Genomic DNA, 19,684 nt, shown 5'->3' on the forward strand with positions numbered 1-19,684 from the left:
ATTATTCCATTTTTCAATTTGCAAAATATGATTTTTGTTAAAGCGTGTTTTTTAGTTTTTTTAAACTATTATTATTAAAATATATTTTATACTTTAGTACGAAGTATGTGAAAAACGAAACGGTAATTTTTTTCTTCTAGTATCTAGTCTTGATTATTGTGTTTCTTTTTTTTTTGTAATTGGTTTCTTTCTCTATGTATAGCAAAGCTATTAAGTATATTTTAATTTTTGCTTTAGAAGGAGAGTAATTTTTTTCATTAAAAAATGACTGTGTATTTCTTATAACTTGTTTTGCCCCGTTTAGCTCATAGAAACGATAACAAGCTAAAAACTAAAAAGTCTATCTATTTATACAAGAAATGAAACATTTTTATAATAATTTATTTTTTATTTTTTTTGCCCCTATTACATTTATCCCTTTTGCCCCCCCTACCCGCCAGGTGACAACAGACGTGAACGACCTCGACAAGGACGAGGTGAACATAATATCCGGTGCGCTCGAGCTGCGCAAGAAGACCGTCTCCAGCGTGATGACCAAGCTGGAGGACGTGTTCATGCTGCCGATCACATCCATACTGGACTTCGAGACGATGTCCGAGATCATCAAGTCTGGTGAGTGTTGGGGGAAAAAGGAGGAAATGCGATGCTTTGATCTCTTTCTAGTGGATTTTTGATTTGCATTCTCTATTCGAACAGCAAGGGATTGGAACATGCTTCCTGAGTCTGTGTTCCCCGACGGGTACAATCTGGAGGTCTTCAAGAGAAGTGTGAACAGGTCTGGTGGGTGTGGGGGATGAGGGTTTATTTGTTGGTCTTATTCTGGCGGTGACTACGTCTATGGTGTAGTGGTTAACGCGTGAGCGTAGAACTGTCCCTCGTTCTGCGTTCTATTCCCGGTGGGGACGCACAGGAGAATATTGCCCGGTCTGGCAGAACACAGAAGGCTGATCACCTACTTCTCCATAAAGAAAATCGATCAGTGAAACAGATGTATATCATCTGCCTCATACCCAATACTAGGAGACACGGGACTTCACTTTTTTTTGTTCTGGCGGAACGGCTCGAACCGCGACTTATCGTCATTTTAAGTTCGAGGTCCTCACCACTGAACCACCACTGCTTAACAATTACACCTTCCAACCAAACATACCAATAGATTGTCATATACTAACACTCTCACGTCTCATCTATGTATAGATGATTTCGGATGAGTTTTGGAACCATTCCAGCGGTGCCCTTCGGATAAACATAGATTTATGGCGTTCGAGTTGAACGCGGATGTTGTGGTAACTGGATGTGGCGACCGTGTCGGATCTCCGTTTTGTGTGCAGTTGGCGCATAGCGCTTGGCGTTTCTGGTAGATTTATTTACTAATTCTTGGTGGTGAACTAATTCGTTGCTACTGTTTGGCAAAAAACGCGGGTTCGAATCCCGCCTCGTGGTCAAATTTTTCTATTCTATTCAAAATTTATCATCTATGTATTTTATTATATTATATATATTTACCCGAATCGTTAGGTATACAGCGAGCGTACCTGCCCCATCTAGTTTTACGCGATCCATCGACTGATCAAATTTTATTACGAGACTAGATGGAAACTTATCATAAAAAGTTCGTTTATGTTGGCCAAGTATCTATCTTGATGTGAGTTATTATTTATATTATTTGGGGCATAAAATTGAAACTAAAATAAACAGGCGAACAAAAAAAATACGCTTCTCGTAGCCGTAAGTTGGTAAAAACCGTTATATTATAATATAACTAGCTGCGCCCCGCGGTTTCAACCGCGTCACTCCGTATCCCGTAAGAATATCGGGATAAAAGTTGCCTATATGTTATTCCAGTTGTCCAGCTGTCTACGTACCAAATTTCATTGCAATCGGTTGAGTAGTTTTTGCGTGAAACAGCAACAAATACACACATCCTTACAAACTTTCGCATTTATAATATTAGTAGGATAGGACTAGCGGGATTGCAAATTGTCGAAATATTGTGATTCGTAACACGTGCTCGCAATTTTTGCATTATTTTTCATTAGACTGTAATGTATGTCATCACATACATTACAGTCTGAGCTGGTGGTTCGCCTGATGGTATGCGATCAGCAGCGCCCATGAACATTCGCAACATTCGCAGAGGCACTAACTCTGCGAACGCGCTGCCCGCTCTTAAAGGGGAAAGGAAAAAGGAAAGAATTGACGACTATAAAGAAGGGAAATGTGAGAAAATTCATACGGGCCAGCGGCTGTAACATAAAAAATCATCTCAAACACGAATATCATAATTGGTCTACACACCCTCGCGCAGGCTACTCCCGCATCCCCGTGTACGAGGGGCACCGCGGCAACATAGTGACGGTGCTGTTCATCAAGGATCTGGCGTTCGTGGACCCGGACGACAACACGCCGCTGCGCACGCTCTGCCAGTACTACCAGAACCCGTGCAACTTCGTCTTCGAGGACGTCACCCTGGACGTGATGTTCAAGCAGTTCAAGGACGGTGAGTTGAGGCGGGGGAGGGCGGGAGGTATATACGTAAATAAGCGGTGGTCCTTCGAGACCTCGAGTCTTCATTATCCAAACGGGTAAGCGATGGAATTCCCTGCCAGCCAATATTTTTCCTGAGCGATAGAACGTGCACCTCTCCAAGCCAGGGTTAAAACGCACCTTCGAGGTTGACGTGCACCAACAAGTAGAGGACATTTCCGCTTCCCATCAGATTGGATTGTGGTCAAACATCCGCCTAGAGGCCATCCAAAAACTACATCACATGAATTGCATAGAGGCCATCCAAAAATGTGTTTTTTTTTTGGGGTCTTATCACAGTCTGTCACATTTTTATAAGCAAATCTTACGAACTTTCGCATTTATAATATAAGCAGGATAAGTAAGATAGTAGGATTAGTAGGATAGGAAATAGGACTTTAATAAAAATTTTAAAATTAATCACAATTCTTTCACCCAACTCGACCAGGTCACAAGGGGCACATGGCGTTCGTGCACCGCATCAACAGCGAGGGCGAGGGCGACCCGTTCTACGAGACCGTCGGCCTGGTGACGCTGGAGGACGTCATCGAGGAGATGATACAGGCGGAGATCGTGGACGAGACGGACGTGTTCCGTGAGTGGCGTGACCTGACGTGACGTGACGTGACGTGACGTGACATGGTGTCACTTGGTCAGCTATTGACGTAGGGTCAGCAATAGATGCTGCATATTGATGCGGCAATGGAGCTGGTGGGTCGGCTGATGGTAAGCGCTACCACCGCCCGTGAACATTTGGAGAGATATAAGGTCCATTTGCAGACCTTACGCCTCTACAAATGGATTGCCGACCTTAAATTGGGAAGGGATTTAGACAAGATTGGCGAGAGGAAATAAAGGAAAGCACTGGGAAGGGTGAGGAAATGGTTCTCTTGTTGCTCTTTCACGCAAAAACTACTGAACCGATTGCAATGAAATTTGGTACGTAGACAGCTGGACAAGTGGAATAACATATGGGCAATTATTTATCCCGATATTCCTACGGGATACGGACTTACGGGGCGCAGCTGGTTGTTTCATCTTAAACGAAGATGTGTGTGCGGATGGGAAAAGTGGACGGGTGGCCAGTTAGGGGTGGTGCACGTGGAGTTTTTAAGGATTCATGGAATTGTAAAAAAAAAAAAATGCATGGGTGATTTTTTTGAAGTATTTTTTAACGTTATCAGCGTATAATCTAAATATCTATACTAATATTATAAATTCGAAGAGTTTGTTAGTTTGTTTGTTTGTTTGAACGCACTAATCTCAGGAACTAGTGGTCCGATTTTTTATAAAATTCTTTCAGTGTTAGGTAGCCCATTTATTGAGGAAGGCTATATATGTGCCACGGGCGAAGCCGGGGCAGACCGCTAGTATATTATATAACTCAAAGGTGACTGACTGACATAGTGATCTATCAACGCACAGCCCAAACTACAGAACGGATGAACGGACTGGAATTAGGCATCTAAATAGATGTTATGACGTAGGCCTCCGCTGAAAGGGTTTCGACAAATTCTACCCTCAATTGGCATGACATAGGGCATGAGAGTTTTTACCATGGAAATTTGTCCGGACTGTGCGGGCGAAGCCGCTGGCAACAGCTAGTAAACTCCGTCGCTGGGACACCCTGTATAGCTGATGAATCCGACAACACGTTGGGATAGTCAATTAATTAATTACAACCTCCTCCTCCCCCCCATCCACCCGCTCCCCTCCCGCTGCCCCCCCCGCTGCCCCCCCGCTGCCCTCCCGCAGTGGACAACCGCACGAAGCGGCGGCGCAACCGGCCGCAGCACAAGCTGCAGGACTTCGCCGCGTTCGCGGAGCGGCACGAGCGGCGCCGGATACACATCTCGCCGCAGCTGACGCTCGCCACCTTCCAGTTCCTCAGCACTAGTGAGTTTGTGCGTTTGTGCGTTTGCGCGCGGTCACCTCGGGAACTTTAGAAATATTAGAGATCGTTTTTTTATTTTTTTTTTTTAAGTGAAACTTCTTTAGAATTTCGTTGTAATTTCAAAGCTGATGCAACGGAAGAAACGACAGGTAAAAGACACAGATGCAGAAATGTGTAGAATGAAGCCGGCAAAGAGTGAGACAGAAATATACATACTGTTTTATATTTTATATATATTACACTCGACCGGTATTTTATTTTACAAAATACCGGTCGAGTGTAAGTGGTGACAATCGGACGAATCCGTACAAATAAACTAAAGAGCAACTGACACGAATACGTCACCCATCCGATTTAAGATCGTACCGAACGTTGTTTAACCTCAATTTTAAATATTGCTCCTTAATTCAGCGACGACTTAAACACGTCATCTATGAAAAAATTAAACTGTCTGAATGTCAAGGTTTATAAGGTGACAGACGAACAGACGGACAGACAGTCAGATAACAGCTTTAGTAACAGGGTCCTGGTTTACCCCCGTTAGTCCAAAAACCAGTAAAAATTAATTTGAACACATCACCATCATCATCATTATCATCACCACTCATCATCCCAAACAGGTGTGGACGCGTTCAAACCAGACACCGTCTCGGAGACGGTGCTCCGCCGGCTGCTGAAGCAGGACGTGATCCACCACATCAAGGTGAAGGGGAAGACGAAGAAGGACGTCAACACGTACGTGTTCCAGCAGGGGAAGCCGGTGAGTTGGCTTGGGGAAAGTGTGAGGGGGGAGGGGGGAGAGGAAATTTTTCGGTGTTTTGAGGGTAGTTAGTAGTAAAGTACTTGGAAGTAATTTTTGGTTTATTCATGCATAGTTAAAAGAAGGATATAAACACTTGGGTGTTCGAGTGGGGAGAGAAACGGGGTGATTTTTGGGCGTTTTATAACTGTGTCTAATTAAATACCTGTTATTATGAACAGAGTTGTCCGCCCCTAGGTGAACCCATAATATAAACAGCTATTGTCTATGGTTACTAAACTGTAGCAATATTAACCATAGACAATAACAGTACCCGCTCTGTGACTTTAAGAATAGAATAGATTATATTATTATTCCATTTCTTCTAAATTTCTCATTTATAGAGCATTTGGATACTAAAAAACTATAAATTAAATTCGACAAAGGTCGCGTTCCGTCGATACAGAGTTTGTTTGTTTCTTTGTTTGAACGCACTAATCTCAGGAGCTACTGGTCCGATTTGAAAAATTCTTTCAGTGTTAGATAGCCCATTTATTGAGTAAGGCTATAGGCTATATATGTACCACGGGCGAAGCCGGGGCGGACCGCTAGTATATCATATTGGTTGAGATGGTTTATGATCATCTCAATGGATAGCGTGGGGTGTTCCTTAAGCACAGAAAACTGAAAGAGTAGAAGAGATTCGATTGCTGAGATGGGATCACGTGTGACCGAGAGGTCAGGCGTTGCCATGGTGCGGCCATTGACGTGGGTTCGAAACCCGCCTCGTTTTTTATTCTTAAAAAAAAAATCTCGGTTATTGCTATAACTAATTTATTAAGGCAATTATTTTAACTAACGTGTGGACCCCCCCTCCCGCCCCTCCCTAGGTGGACTACTTCGTGCTGATCCTGGAGGGGCGCGTGGAGGTGACGGTGGGGCGCGAGAACCTCGTGTTCGAGGCGGGGCCCTTCACGTACTTCGGCGTGCAGGCGCTCACGCAGAACGTGGGGCTGGGTGAGTGTGTGCACCCCCTGGGGGGACTGTGTGTGTATCTGGGTGAAATCAATTGACGACCTGTCTGTGTGCTGTACCCCTGGGATTGATAGTTTAAGGAATTTATGGTGCTTTAATATTGAGACACTAAAGTGCTTTCATGTAGTATATGGGGCTGGGTAAGTGTGTGCACCCCCTGGAGGGACTATGTAGCAATCGGATGTATGTAGTCTCTTTTAAATTGACAAATGGCTTTAAAAAAATGCATGTACTTCAAAGACATAATATGTCGAATCTCTTTCAATTTTGCACTACATGTATAATGATTATAAATATATATGTAAACTGGAGGAAAAAAATTGAAATCACTTTGTTGATTGTTATGTCCCCCTGGGTGGACCTGCCTGATGTTCTGTATATCATGTTTAGGTGCTTTTGAATTAAGATAGTAAGGTTCACGATCAGGGTGGGGCTGGCGGTAGTTGGCGGTCCACCACCGTACGCTTCACCCGCAACTTCTTCCCGCGTACGGTGAAGCATTGGAAAGATTTACCAGCTACGGTGTTCCCGAACAATTACGACACTGAAGATAAGAAAAGAGCGTAAATGTACTCCTATGCTTCCTCTGCCTTAAAAAAAAAACTACGTTGGGAATCTCATGTGAATTTTTTAGCTTAATCAGCGTTTGAAGAACTATAAGCTGTATCGGGCATAGCACACCACCGGTGGGACATCCTGTATATATATATTTTGTTCTGTTTGCTAAAATTTATCAAAATCGGTTGAGTTGGTGAAGAGTTCATTGGGAACATACATCATAACACAGGATTTTTAAATATTAAGATATATTTAACGTGTCGGTCTACTTGTGTTCCAGCGGAGTCCCCCACGCCGTCGGCGATGGGCTCCCTGCAGAACATAAACATGGACTCGATGCTGCGCCACACGTTCGTGCCGGACTACTCCGTGCGCGCCGTCACCGAGCTCTTCTACCTCACCGTCAAACGGTCCGTGCTGTTTTGTGTGCGTGCGTGCGGGCGTGCGTGTGTGCGTGCGCGCGTGCGTGTGCGTGTGTGTGTGTGTGTGTTTTCCTTTTTTTTTTAAGCTGTTTCACAGGCGTCTATTACGGGCCACAAACGTGGAGAACGAATCCTGAACGAAAATAACCTAAGCCCCCCCCTACTAACCTAACAACTATGGAAACATTTTCGATTTACTCCGAAGGCACACGGAAAACTTCCGTAAAACGATCCAGCCGTCTAGTACGTATTCAAACAAACAGAAACAATATAAATAGAATCATCAAAATCGGTTCACAGTCACAGGCGACAGATCTTAGGTGACAAAGCCAAAAAAATTACCCTCGACTCGAGAACTTCTCCACTGCAACTAGTTTTGTTTCTGTGTGCTCTTTTTCTATGTCATCATCATCATCATCATCAGCCCATATACGTTCCCACTGCTGGGACACAGGCCTCCTATGAGGGTTCAGGCCATAATCCACCACGCTGGCCAAGTGCGGGTTGGCAGATGTCACATGTCGTCGAACTTTTAATTCTTGGACATGCCGGTTTCCTCACGATGTTTTCCTTCACCGTTTAAGCAGTGGTGATGTTATCCAGATGCGCAGATAAATTGAAAAATCAATTTATTTCCTGTACGCTCGCCCGGTCTCGAACCCCGACTTATCGATTTTGAAGTTCTATGTGTGTTTAAATAAATTAATAAGACTAGACACAAAAACGTCCTGCTTTTTTGGAGTCGGTTAAAAAGCGTTAATTCGTAAAACGTTCACCCAGGAGCCTCTACCTGGCGGCCAAACGGGCTACCCTCATGGAGAAGGGCGCGCTGTCGAAGGGCGCTACCAATGAGCAGTTCGACACCGAAGTTGATAAGGTACGTGAATTATACCGTCCCGTTTGAATTTTGACCAAAATTTAAGAGTTTTTAACGGATGAGAAATTTTGAAAGAATAGAAAAAATTTGATCACGAGGCAGGATTCGAACCTGCGTATCTTGCCTAACCGTAGCAACGCCTAGCCTCTCGGCCACCCGTGATCCTGCCACAGTAATCGAATTTCTTCTACTCTTTCGGTTTCATGTGCCTAAGGGGCACCCCGCGCCATCTATTGAGATGATTAAGAACCATCACAACCAATACGAAACATTATTTCAATGATTACAATATTGTATCGATGGAACGCGGCCTTTGTTAAATTTAATTTTTAGTTTTATAGCATTGAAATGCTTTATAAATGAGAAATTTTGAAAGAATAGAAAAAATTTGATCACGAGGCAGGATTCGAACCTGCGTATCTTGCCTAACCGTAGCAACGCCTAGCCTCTCGGCCACTCGGTTCGAATCCTGCCTCGTGATCAAATTTTTTCTATTCTTTCAAAATTTCTCATTTATAAAGCATTTCAATGCTATAAAACTAAAAATTAAGTTTTTAACGGATTTTAAACGCGATTTATCCGATTATTTGTGTGGTAATCGGATTCTAATTATAATTTAATTTGTTTAAATGTATCGGGTTTCCATAATCTTTTTATTGTTTTTTTTCTCACAACCTAAGCTTATGCAAGAAATCAATTCAAGCTATCATCAGATCTATTATCCCATATCCACTGTCCCATATCTATTATCCTATACTAGCGGTCCGCTCTGGCTTCGCCCGTGGTACATATATAGCCTATAGCTATATATGAGCCTTCCTCAATAAATGGTCATAAAATATCTGACATTGAAAAAAGTTTTCAAATCGGACCAGTGGTTTCTGAGATTAGTGCCTTCAAACAAACGAACTCTTCAGCTTTATAACATTAGTATAAATGTACCATCCCACATCTACTATTCCCATAAAATCCCACCAATTTCCAGAACGTTGGTATGTTGAGCGCGAACAGTGAAACACTGCAGAGCGTTCGCACCTCGCAGAGTCTGGGTTCGATTCGGAGTAACGGCAGAAACGATAAGGTCTACAATATTGAATGATATAGGATGTTTGAGAAATGTAACGATACAGGCTGTTTGAGAAATGTAATGGTACAGGCTGTTTGAGAAATGTAATGGTACAGGCTGTTTGAGAAATGTAATGGTACAGGCTGTTTTAGAAATGTAATCCTGTACAGGGTGTTGTTTAATAAGTAATTCGGTATATTGTATTCATACGTTGTGTGTATGAGTTGAGAAATTTGTTCATGCAGGGTGTAATTTGACAGGTGATTTGAGTAGATGGTCCCTGGCCAACAAATATTATATTATGTAGCCTGATAAGGTCAATGGTATAGGGTGTAGTTGATAAGGGTAGTGCAAGGTAGTATAAAAAAAGGTGTGTGTGCGATTCACACACAATAGAAGTGAAACTTCAGTAAATCGACAAAAGAACGAAGTATGGAACAAAGAGGAGAGGCCGATAATATAAAATAGTATGTATACTTCTGTCTCGTTCTTGCCGGCTTCATTCTACACATTTTTGTATTTGTGTCTCTCACCTGTCGTTTTTTCCGTTGCACCAGCTTTGAAATCACAACGATTCTAAAGAAGTTTCACTTCAAAAAGAAGGTAGTGTAGTTTGGTAAAATCAGAGACGGATGGTCAGTTGGTCAATAGGTACAGGGTGTAGTTTATAAAAGGTGTTGATACAGGGTGTAGTTAAACGAGTAGTTCGGGTAGAGGGTCACTTGGAAAAAAAATTGTAATATGTAGTCAGCTAAAATCAAAGACAGATGGTCAGTAGGCTTATAGATACAGGGTGTAGTTTATGAAAAATAATTAAATACAAGATGTAGTTCGTGAAACGTGTTATACAGGGTGTAACTTTGTAAGTAATTCAATGTAGTATTTTCTTGTGTTTGATTTTACGCATTTATAAATTTAAAACGTTTTAAGGATTTTAAACGCGATTTATTCATTATATTATTAACCCGACGTTTCGAACGCTTTAACAGCGAGCGTGATTCAATGATTCAATTGATAACAAAGGAGTAATTGCGAAAGTAAAAATAAGTAAACAATAAGGTCTTGGGTTGATTGTGGTTGTAGAAGATGATACAGGCTGTAGGTTTAATTAAAAGTGCAAATAAACGGTCAATTGGTAAAAGACCGGTATAGTTAGTATATATACAGGGTGTAGTTTAAAAATTACTATAGACAGTGTGTAGTGTTTCAGAAAGTCTAGTAAGTCTTAGATATTTAATACACGTAATAGAGAAACACCGCGATTCTAAGCGTAATAATTGATGTAGTCATTTGATATGAAACCACAGCTAATCGTCCAATCTATTAAAAAGCACTTGTTATTAAAAGCACAGATTAGATACTTAAAAAATAATAGAAAATTTATCATCATCAGTTTGTATGTGTTCCCACTGCTGGAACACGGGCCTCCGATGAGTATTGATACTTGGACATGCCGGTTTATCTGTCAATTTTATTTAAGTTTTTATGCAGGGTGTCACACATACGCTACATGTACCTAGTATGTTGTAAGTAGTATATAATTATGTAGTATGGGCAAGATGCCCATATTCGCGGAGCGGTATTTAGATTCAGAGAATTGCTAAGAGAAACATAGATTTTAAGAAATAAATTCAACTAAGAAATTTTGTACGTGGTTTAATATTCCTCCGTAATCATCGTTTGTTATTACCATCGGCGGGACACCTGTATATAAAATACTTTGTCTACATCCGCCATTGCTTTATGATTTCCCTTTTAATACAGTATTACCATCTGAAAATAACAGAAAACTACCGCCGCTGTGCAAAAATTAACCAATAACGTATCAAAAGCGAAATGAACAATTTGCAGTTGCAAAGATCGAACACAATGGAATTCAAACAACTGTCGCAGAACACCATACCGTCCGGCGATTCCTCGCCAACGTCCAGCGACAAGGAGTACATCGCCAAGTACTTGGCGGACAAGTTGGCGCGAAAATTGTATGTGCCCCTGTCGGACAGCCAAACGTCCAAGCAGTGGACGAATAAAGAGGCTGGCAGGACCGAGAGCCAGACCGCCAGCACGTCCAAATATTGGACCAGCGCTTCGGCCAACGCGTCGAACGCGTCCGCCAAGTCGGACAGCCAGACCGCCAATACGTCGAAGTACTGGACAAGCGCTTCGTCCAATGTGGTGGCTAGGAGGGACAGTTCGCGAAATGCTCCAAACCTCGATCAGAAAAGTTCTAATGCGTCAAATAAAGTGGTCAAAAAGGATAGCCCAACGAATGCGTCCAAAGATGGAACGAAAACACCCAATATGGCAAAGTCCAACAGCCAAACGAGCGACACGTCAAAACATTGGACCAACCTGGCCAATTTAACGGCCAACAGATTGGGCAAGTCCGAGAGCCCAGCAAATACGTCCAAAACGAGCGCTTCGGTGAATTCTGTGTCGCCCAAAATGTCGGATATCGATTTATCTAGAAAGCATTCGGGCTCTATGTCGCAGGATAAGTGCTCCTTGAAGTTACAGTATTGGAACAAAGACGCGAACGGACAGAGTACGGCCAACGTTGGTTCAATCGATGATCTTGATAAAAAAGGTTGGATTTAACTTTTAGTTTTATATCATTGAAATGCTTTATACATGAGAAATTTTTAAAGAATAGAAAAAATTTGATCACGAGGACGGATTCGAATCTGGCTTGCTACGGTTTGGCATAAAACGCGGGTTCGAATCCCGCCTCGTGATCAATTTTTTTTCTATTCTTTCCAAATTTCTCAAAAAAAGTTGGTTTTTAGCAATTTCCGGTGAAATACGTCTGTAAATCAATAAATAATAACTTTCTAACCAACTGACATAATAGTAACTACTTGTAAAATACTATATATTATTTGATAAATAAATAATAGAATAAAAAAAATAGAGATCAAGCTGGAATTTTGTAGTAAATAACTCTAACTGATTGCGTGATATAAAGCCATATAGTATTCACCTTTGTATGTGGTAGTCGAGCACGCTTCGGCACGATTTGGGCCAGCTCGCACCGGGGAAGTACCACACCCCCACAGAAGACCGGCGTGAAATAGCATTCTGCTGTGTTTCGTTCGGTGAGTGGGGGAGCCGGAGGCCCATATCCTTTTCCTTACCCTTCCCAGTCCTTTCCTTTATTCCTCTCGCCAATCCTTCCTTAATCCCTTCCCAAAAGTCGGCAATCCATTTGTAGAGGCGTAAGATTTGCAATGGACCTTATGCCTCTATAAATGTTCATGGGCGGTGGTAGCGCTTACCATCAGGCGATCCACCAGCTCCATTGCCGACTGTGACATAAAAAAAAAAAAAAAAAAAAACCTCAATTGTAGATGATGACATAGTTTATGATGTCTGAATAAAGTCATGTATGCAAGATTCTCCGAACATTATTACACCACGCATACACATTAGAAAATGTCTGCATATTTAGTCATTTCATTCTTCCATAGATTGGCTGATAGTTACAAAAAAAAAGAAATTCTATGTCTGTTATCACGAAACAAAATTCGTACACCACACAAAACTCCAGAACGGCTGGCCAGATTTCCTAAACTTTTCTTACATCTGTCTACCATCTGTACAGCAGAATAACTATTGGATTTGTCGCGTTCTTAGAGCGACTCAGAGCGCTAATCTTACGCAGCGCTATGACGCCGAATTTTACGCGCTAATCGTTTTTGTCAGATAAAACGAGTACTTAGCGCGTGTTGGAGGGTTGTCGCTCTATTGCTCTATTTGATATCGTATAACACAATTCAGCATCATCGTGCCGCATCAGGTTAGCGCTCTGACGCGCACCGACTACACGTTCTATCTGAAAATAGTCTTTAAAGTCAATATATAATTACAAGCATAATTTCATAAAACACTCACCCTCTTAAGGTACCAAAAAGAAAGCGACGTTCCACACAGAACGATCTCTCCTAACATTCCATCCAAACAGCAATCCCAATATGATAGAGGACACTGGCGATCTGGTCCAAGATATTGATGATAAGATGATCGATTTGAAAAGCGACACCGATGATGAGAGTAAAATGGACAGTGATATAGATGTGTACAACATCAACATGAGGGCCGTGGAGAGACTGATTCTGATCAAGTTGACCAGGATCATAAGGCTATTGGAGCAAAAGGATCAGACTTGAAGGTTAAAGCGGTTTTTATTGATTTGTTTGTATATCTATAGTGATATTATAAATTCGGATATTACTGTTACGAGATGTTAGGAATAGAGTTAAGTTTGTAGTGTCGATGAAGAAGATGATGACGATCGGGTTTGTTTCCGAATTAGGTTGCGAAAAGATAAGTGTGATGGAAATTTGTATGAGGAATGATTCTTGCACGTAAGCGTATAGTGTTCGTACGGAAAGCCGCGGGGAGGCCACGATTCTTGATATATTATTGGGAGATAGATGGCTAACCGTCTCGAAGGACCATCTGTTGAGATATTATAACGTTTAATCACGATTTCCTTCCTAAACACCTTTTCCTTTCCTGTGGTGATAATTATTATAATGAAATGCGTCATAAATGTATTTTGAGAAAATAATGTATTCATAGATGATTAAATCCCGCTGTATGTTTAGTTATTGCAATCTGTGGATGAAGATATAAGCATCAGTGGTGAACACAAAACGCCGTCGAGACAGGTATGAACTCTTTTTAGCTGTTATTTTGTGCTCTATCTATTTTTATTATAGGTTTAAGTCCCTTTTTTCGTAAGTTCTTTTTTTTAATTACCTTTTATATCATGACTAGCTGCCCCGCGGTTTCACCCGCGTAAGTCCTTATCCCGTAGGAATATCGGGATAAAAAGTTGCCTATATGTTATTCTAGTTGTCCAGCTATCTACATACAAAATTTCATTGCAACCGGCTCAGTAGTTTTTGCGTAAAAGAGCAACAAACACACACATCCTTACAAACTTTCGCATTTATAATATTAGTAGGAATGGTAGGATGTAACTGGACTTTACAGATGTTATTTCTTAGTGCAATGGTGTTGACCAACTAACTTTAAAAAGTGATAACGATGCAGTTGTTTAAATTGAATTTATTTATATATGCATATAACAAACTCTCATTTTGTACATAAAAAGTAATTCTGAAAAAACTACGTCAGTATAAATTCTATTCCACTACTTTTTTCAAATATATTTGCTAACATCCCAACTAATATTATAAATGTGAAAGAAGGCCTGTCTATCTGTCTGTCTGTCACTTATTCACGCTTAAACCACTCAACCCAAGTGAAATTTCCTAGGATATCAAACTGATACCTGAATAAGGACATAGAATAGTATGAATGGTAGTTGACAAGTCCTGTGTCCTGCCAGACCGAGACTTTTTCTTTGAGCGTCCCCACCGGGAATCGAGCCAAGGACCCTTCGGTTCTACGCTAAGTGTCCAATAGGCTATCAAGGGCATTATCACCGAATATTAAGACCGGACGAGACGTAATGTAATATTTTCTACCCTACAATCTTAAAATGGTCCAAACCGTCACCAAACTATCACCAAACGTCACCAACGTTGCAGGTGTCGCCGAACCCGTGTCCGACAGCTCGCTCCTCGCTGCCGCGAAGCTCGCCCGAGCGGAACGGGGATGCGTTCGGCGCGAGGGCGGACGAGCAGGAGAAGTTGCTTAAGGAGCACTAGCGGATCTGGAAGGAAAGCGGGGGGGGGAGTTGAGTGGATGTACGTTGGATAGGCGGGGAGTGGGATGCCCACAAACGGGAGAGGTTTGGCGTAGTGAATATTGTCGGATGAAGGGGGGAGGGGGATTGAGAACTAGTAGGGGATATACAATTTCCTTATAAAGTCATGGAAGTAATATAGGTATGAAAGATTATGCGCAAGGGACGAAAAAGTGTAACCTCGAAACGTATAAAAATATGGGCAAGGTGGGAGGGATGGTAGGGGATGGAAAATTATGGTTATAATTCTCAAAGATAGCTTCCTATAATTTTCTATTTATTGTCTTACGCTCTATGTAGAGACCAGGATATTAGAAAAAATATAGTGAGATACTTCGTTACAGTATGAACGATTTGATAGAAGATACCCCCACCTAAAATAAATCGACAGTTTATAGTAGTCATGTACAATTAAAACGAATCTCTGTACTTAATATTAACTTAATTCAGTCATAGATAACTTAAAGTTCACTACTTAATTTATCCAACTTACAAAAATAGTTTAATAATTACTATTTAGTTTGTTATTAAAATTGTATCTTTATGAAATGTGCGAGGGAGACAGAGCTACTGTTTTTTGTCTTTTTCTACGATTGAGAAGTCATATTTTTCATATAGTTTTGTGTGGAAAAGGGACAGATAATGGCCGCACAGTATCTCTGTCTCTTTTTTATAAATAAACATTATCTATTATAAATGTTCTGTCTATGAAGTTTACGATTTCGTCCGAATTGATGCGTAACTATTTAAGATATATTCGTCTCTCTCTAACGCAGGGGGCGTTGAAGTATTAGAAAGAGATGCACTGTTTTATAGTTTTAGGTGCACTTCATATGAAATTCTTATGGAACTGCCCACAATTATTTGAAGCAAAAAAATGATAATAATTAGAGGATATTTTCAAAAGTATTTCATACGTTAACATTATTTATGATTAGTATTTACGGTTTTTTTTCATTATAATAATAATAATTTATTAATGCGGGTTCTTTAACTTTGGGCTTGCACAGACTTAATGTCACACTACACACCTCCACAGAAGTGGGGGATCTGGAAACCGATATCATACATACAATTTAATTGTAAATACATCCATTTAATTATTTCTTTTTATTTGTAAAATAAAATTGGAAGCCTAAAAAGAATTTACATCATCCCCCATGCAAAGTAATAATTTTCCATTAATTAATTATATTGTGCCATTAGCGCATTATTGTCTTACCACACGAAAGACACAAAAATAGTAAGTAAGGCCGACTTATCTCTCTGGGCGATTTCTGTCAGTCAACCCATGAATATATTTTTATAAAAACTTTGTAACCACAATTCTAACAAATGAATTAACTTAATTACATTTCATTTCAATAAATAATGAATTATAATGAATAGAGAATTACGTACCCGCTATAATCTATCTCTTTCGCTCCTATGTCAATGCGAAGCGTCTCTTTCGCACTTAAGCAATGCGATCCGTTGTACGGGATTACAAACCTGCGATGTTAAGATTTATTTTTACCCAATTCACAAAAGAAAATAATGTTAAAACCGTAATTTTAAAAAGCAGTGGTGGCTCAGTGGTGTGGATCTCGGAGTTAAAATCGATAAGTCGGGGGTTCGAGATCGGGCGAGCGTGCAAGAAATGAATTGATTTTTCATTTTTTCTGCACATGTGGATAAATCACCACTGCTACAATACATGATGGGGAAACCGGCATGTCCGATAATTAAAAGTTTGACGACATGTGACATCTGCCAACCCGCACTTTGCTAGCGTGGTGGGTGATGGCCTGAACCCTCATAGGAGGCCTGTGTCCCAGCAGTGGGAACATATATGGGCTGATGATGATGATGATGAATACCCGAGTTTGATTTGTGTAGTTTGATCAAAGTACAAACATATCAAAGGCACTTTATGAGATCATTGAAACGTGTGCAAAACTGCCCCATGCCCCAACTGATTAAATATAAGTCCTATTTGGGGCAGAGTCTGTTAATTGTCATTCTGTGGTAAGACTGATTAAAGGAAGTATACTACTATCTCTTCTCTTGTCGTGTCTTCAACACTAACCAAAATCCGCTAGCATTATATATATACAATCACTTTACCTCTCTTTGAAACTAATGACTTAATCATGTGTAAAATTAAATCAAAATAATTTAATGCACAGCCGTTCAAGGCGGTTGAAATGTGGCAATGTCTTCGAAAATTTCTCCGAAATCCCGAAATCCGAGTGGTAGCCCTAATTTTAGTTAAAACCTATTAGTGTACCTATTAGTATACAAGTTAGTGATTTCTTAATCATTCATCCTTCGTTTTAAACTAGGGTTGTCAACCAATAGTTTTTTATTTATATTATCTTTATTGAAACGTATTACGAATATAATTTCCAATATTTTTTGACATTATTGAATGAAAAATGAAGATAATTCGAAAATAAAAATACAAACATGCGTATATTGATAGAAATCTGGGATTTCTATTCCTTTATCAATTAAAAAATCAAAAATTATATTATTATTAATTTAACAAATAAAAACACTTAAGACGCCAAAATATAATAAAAAATTAGTACCTATTATAATCAATCCGTCTCGCTCTAGCCAAAGAACTGTCCATAAGACAAAACGAGACATGTATAGTTATCTCTTATACTTTTTATTTAATAATGAAGGTGACAGCCCTAGATTTTTAGACCTAGATCTCATAACGATGGCCTATTTAGACTTAACTTAAACTTAATAATAATTCTGGTGAAGTACAACGACAATAAAAATAATATAATTTCTTATAATTATATTCACCCAATTTTTCAGCGTGCATGTGTCGCAGCCAATTGGCTTAATCAGCCATTTAATCAAGCGCCTAGGCAGTTAAATAAACGCCGACCTTTAATTCACGGCCCGAATGATATCCAGCCGCATCGTTTAATGTAACATTTAATTCACTAACAGACATCATTCAAATATTAATTTCTACAATCACCTAAATTCATCGTAACGCTGTCAAAACTACAACGCAATAATTTTTTAAACTCAAATAGTCCTCAAGTTGATATTTTACAATTCACATAAACTTTAAAACGTGTTGAAAAGCCATTTTTCTTAAATTACCACCGATTCGGAAGGTCGCTTCTATCGAGAAGACTCGGCAAGAAACTCCATAGTTACCCTTTTAAAGAGTCTTAATTCCTTTCTGCATACTTTTTGGTTATAAAAGCGAGTTAAGTTAAATAGAAACTAGAAGTAATATTGTTGCCTCAAGATAAAACGTTTTGTGTATGAAATAGGTAAATGTGTGGATTGTACCGGGAAGAGGCAAAGTCGATTTAGATTTTAATGAGTGGCCTAGGCAAGTAGTTAAATGCTATGGATTTAAATCTGTTTTGAGAGAAACAAATAAAAATGTTTTAACATCTGTTTTATCGAATGGCTCGAATGGGTAATACAGGCAAATGCACATTCGCCATTTAATAAAGAGGCTAGGCTATTAATTGAATGGCTGATTAAGGTGATGTGCTGTGACATATGCTTAATATGAATAATTATATGGCGTGACCTTTTCGTATTACCTCAAAAGAATTAGAATAGTATTGAAATTATTGAAATTAAAAATGACTTGTATAAATTTATTTTAATATAAATGGTATTGTGTTGTGTGTGTTTTTTTGCAACTTTTTCGAAAATGAACGTGTTAAAATGGTTTTATGTCGCTGGCAAATAGTTGAAAATTATTGCCATAATGGAAGAAGGGGACGGATTTATGAGAGTGGATAACAAATTACGATTAAAAAACAGTTTTTTTTTTTACAGAGAGGATTCTAATAAGATACCAGAAATTTTGTCAATATATTTTTTTTTTCATTCTGTCAACATTGTTTTTTTACTATTGTAAAATTTTTAAAGGGTGTGAAATAAAGCTGTTTTAAATCGGTTTTAACGTGTTCAATTTCGTATATTAGATGTACTGTGATTGCTTCATAATTTATAGTTACGTAGCCTTTTTTTTTTTAAACCGCCTGTTTTTTTTTTATTAGGGTAGAAGGATTTATCGCCAAATTGCTATGTACTTAGGCATTTATAAATGATTGTATAATACGTGTAATGTTTTTATTGAAATAAATGATATATGTTGGACAATTTGGTGTTTTATTTATGTAATTCTAATTTCTATTGGGTTTCTTATTATTTACTACTGACCCGGCGAACTTCGTACCGCCTTAGCATTGCAATGATGCACTACTTTATTTATAATCTATGACTGTGAATGACATTGACATTTGTTACTCGCGTTTTTTAAAATATGCAAAATTTAATATACATTTTTCAATATTTCTGAGAGATTTTCTTAATATTTTTTTCCTTAAGAACCTTCTCCTAATTATAACAAATACAACAAAAAAAGAATTAGTGAAATCGGTCCAACCATTTACGCGTGATGCCGTGACCAAGGAAAACGGGTTTCATTTATGTATATATATATAGATAGATATAGATGAAAGTTTTACGTAACTAGTTTACGCCCGCGACTTTCTCCGTGGAATAGCAACTTTGAATCGGCTCTTAATAGAAAAAAAAATCCTTTTTTTGAATCATTCTTCATTGGTACTCCACTCTTATTGACCTGAGCGTGATATCCTATAGTCTGTCCATTTATCGAGAAAAGCTCGATAAATGGACAGTCTAACACTGAAATCATTTTTCATATCGGATTAGTAGTTCCTGATATTAGCGCTTTTAACAACAAACAAACGAAACTCATCAGCTCTATAATCTTAATATATATATAGGCGGGCCCCCGCCTACATCAGGATCGGCCATAGCGTCGCACGTGGGTATTGGGCGATTAAAATA

General features: G+C 39.5%; 1 protein-coding gene across 1 annotated transcript in view; it reads left to right on the forward strand.

Annotated features, from left to right (window-relative positions):
* Positions 1-14,899, forward strand: part of LOC119838992 (metal transporter CNNM4-like) — a 36,355-nt gene extending 21,456 nt beyond the window's left edge. Inside the window, exons 7-16 of the mRNA XM_038365160.1 lie at positions 441-612; positions 2,309-2,500; positions 2,975-3,121; positions 4,282-4,422; positions 5,041-5,180; positions 6,050-6,176; positions 7,033-7,162; positions 7,955-8,051; positions 13,725-13,787; positions 14,676-14,899. Of these exons, the coding sequence (XP_038221088.1) occupies positions 441-612; positions 2,309-2,500; positions 2,975-3,121; positions 4,282-4,422; positions 5,041-5,180; positions 6,050-6,176; positions 7,033-7,162; positions 7,955-8,051; positions 13,725-13,787; positions 14,676-14,795 (1,329 nt within the window). The 3' untranslated portion in view covers positions 14,796-14,899. The remainder of the gene's footprint in view (positions 1-440; positions 613-2,308; positions 2,501-2,974; positions 3,122-4,281; positions 4,423-5,040; positions 5,181-6,049; positions 6,177-7,032; positions 7,163-7,954; positions 8,052-13,724; positions 13,788-14,675) is intronic.
* Positions 14,900-19,684: the final 4,785 nt, after the last annotated feature.

Source organism: Zerene cesonia, unplaced genomic scaffold, assembly GCF_012273895.1.
Source record: "Zerene cesonia ecotype Mississippi unplaced genomic scaffold, Zerene_cesonia_1.1 Zces_u007, whole genome shotgun sequence".
Classification (NCBI taxonomy): domain Eukaryota; kingdom Metazoa; phylum Arthropoda; class Insecta; order Lepidoptera; family Pieridae; genus Zerene; species Zerene cesonia.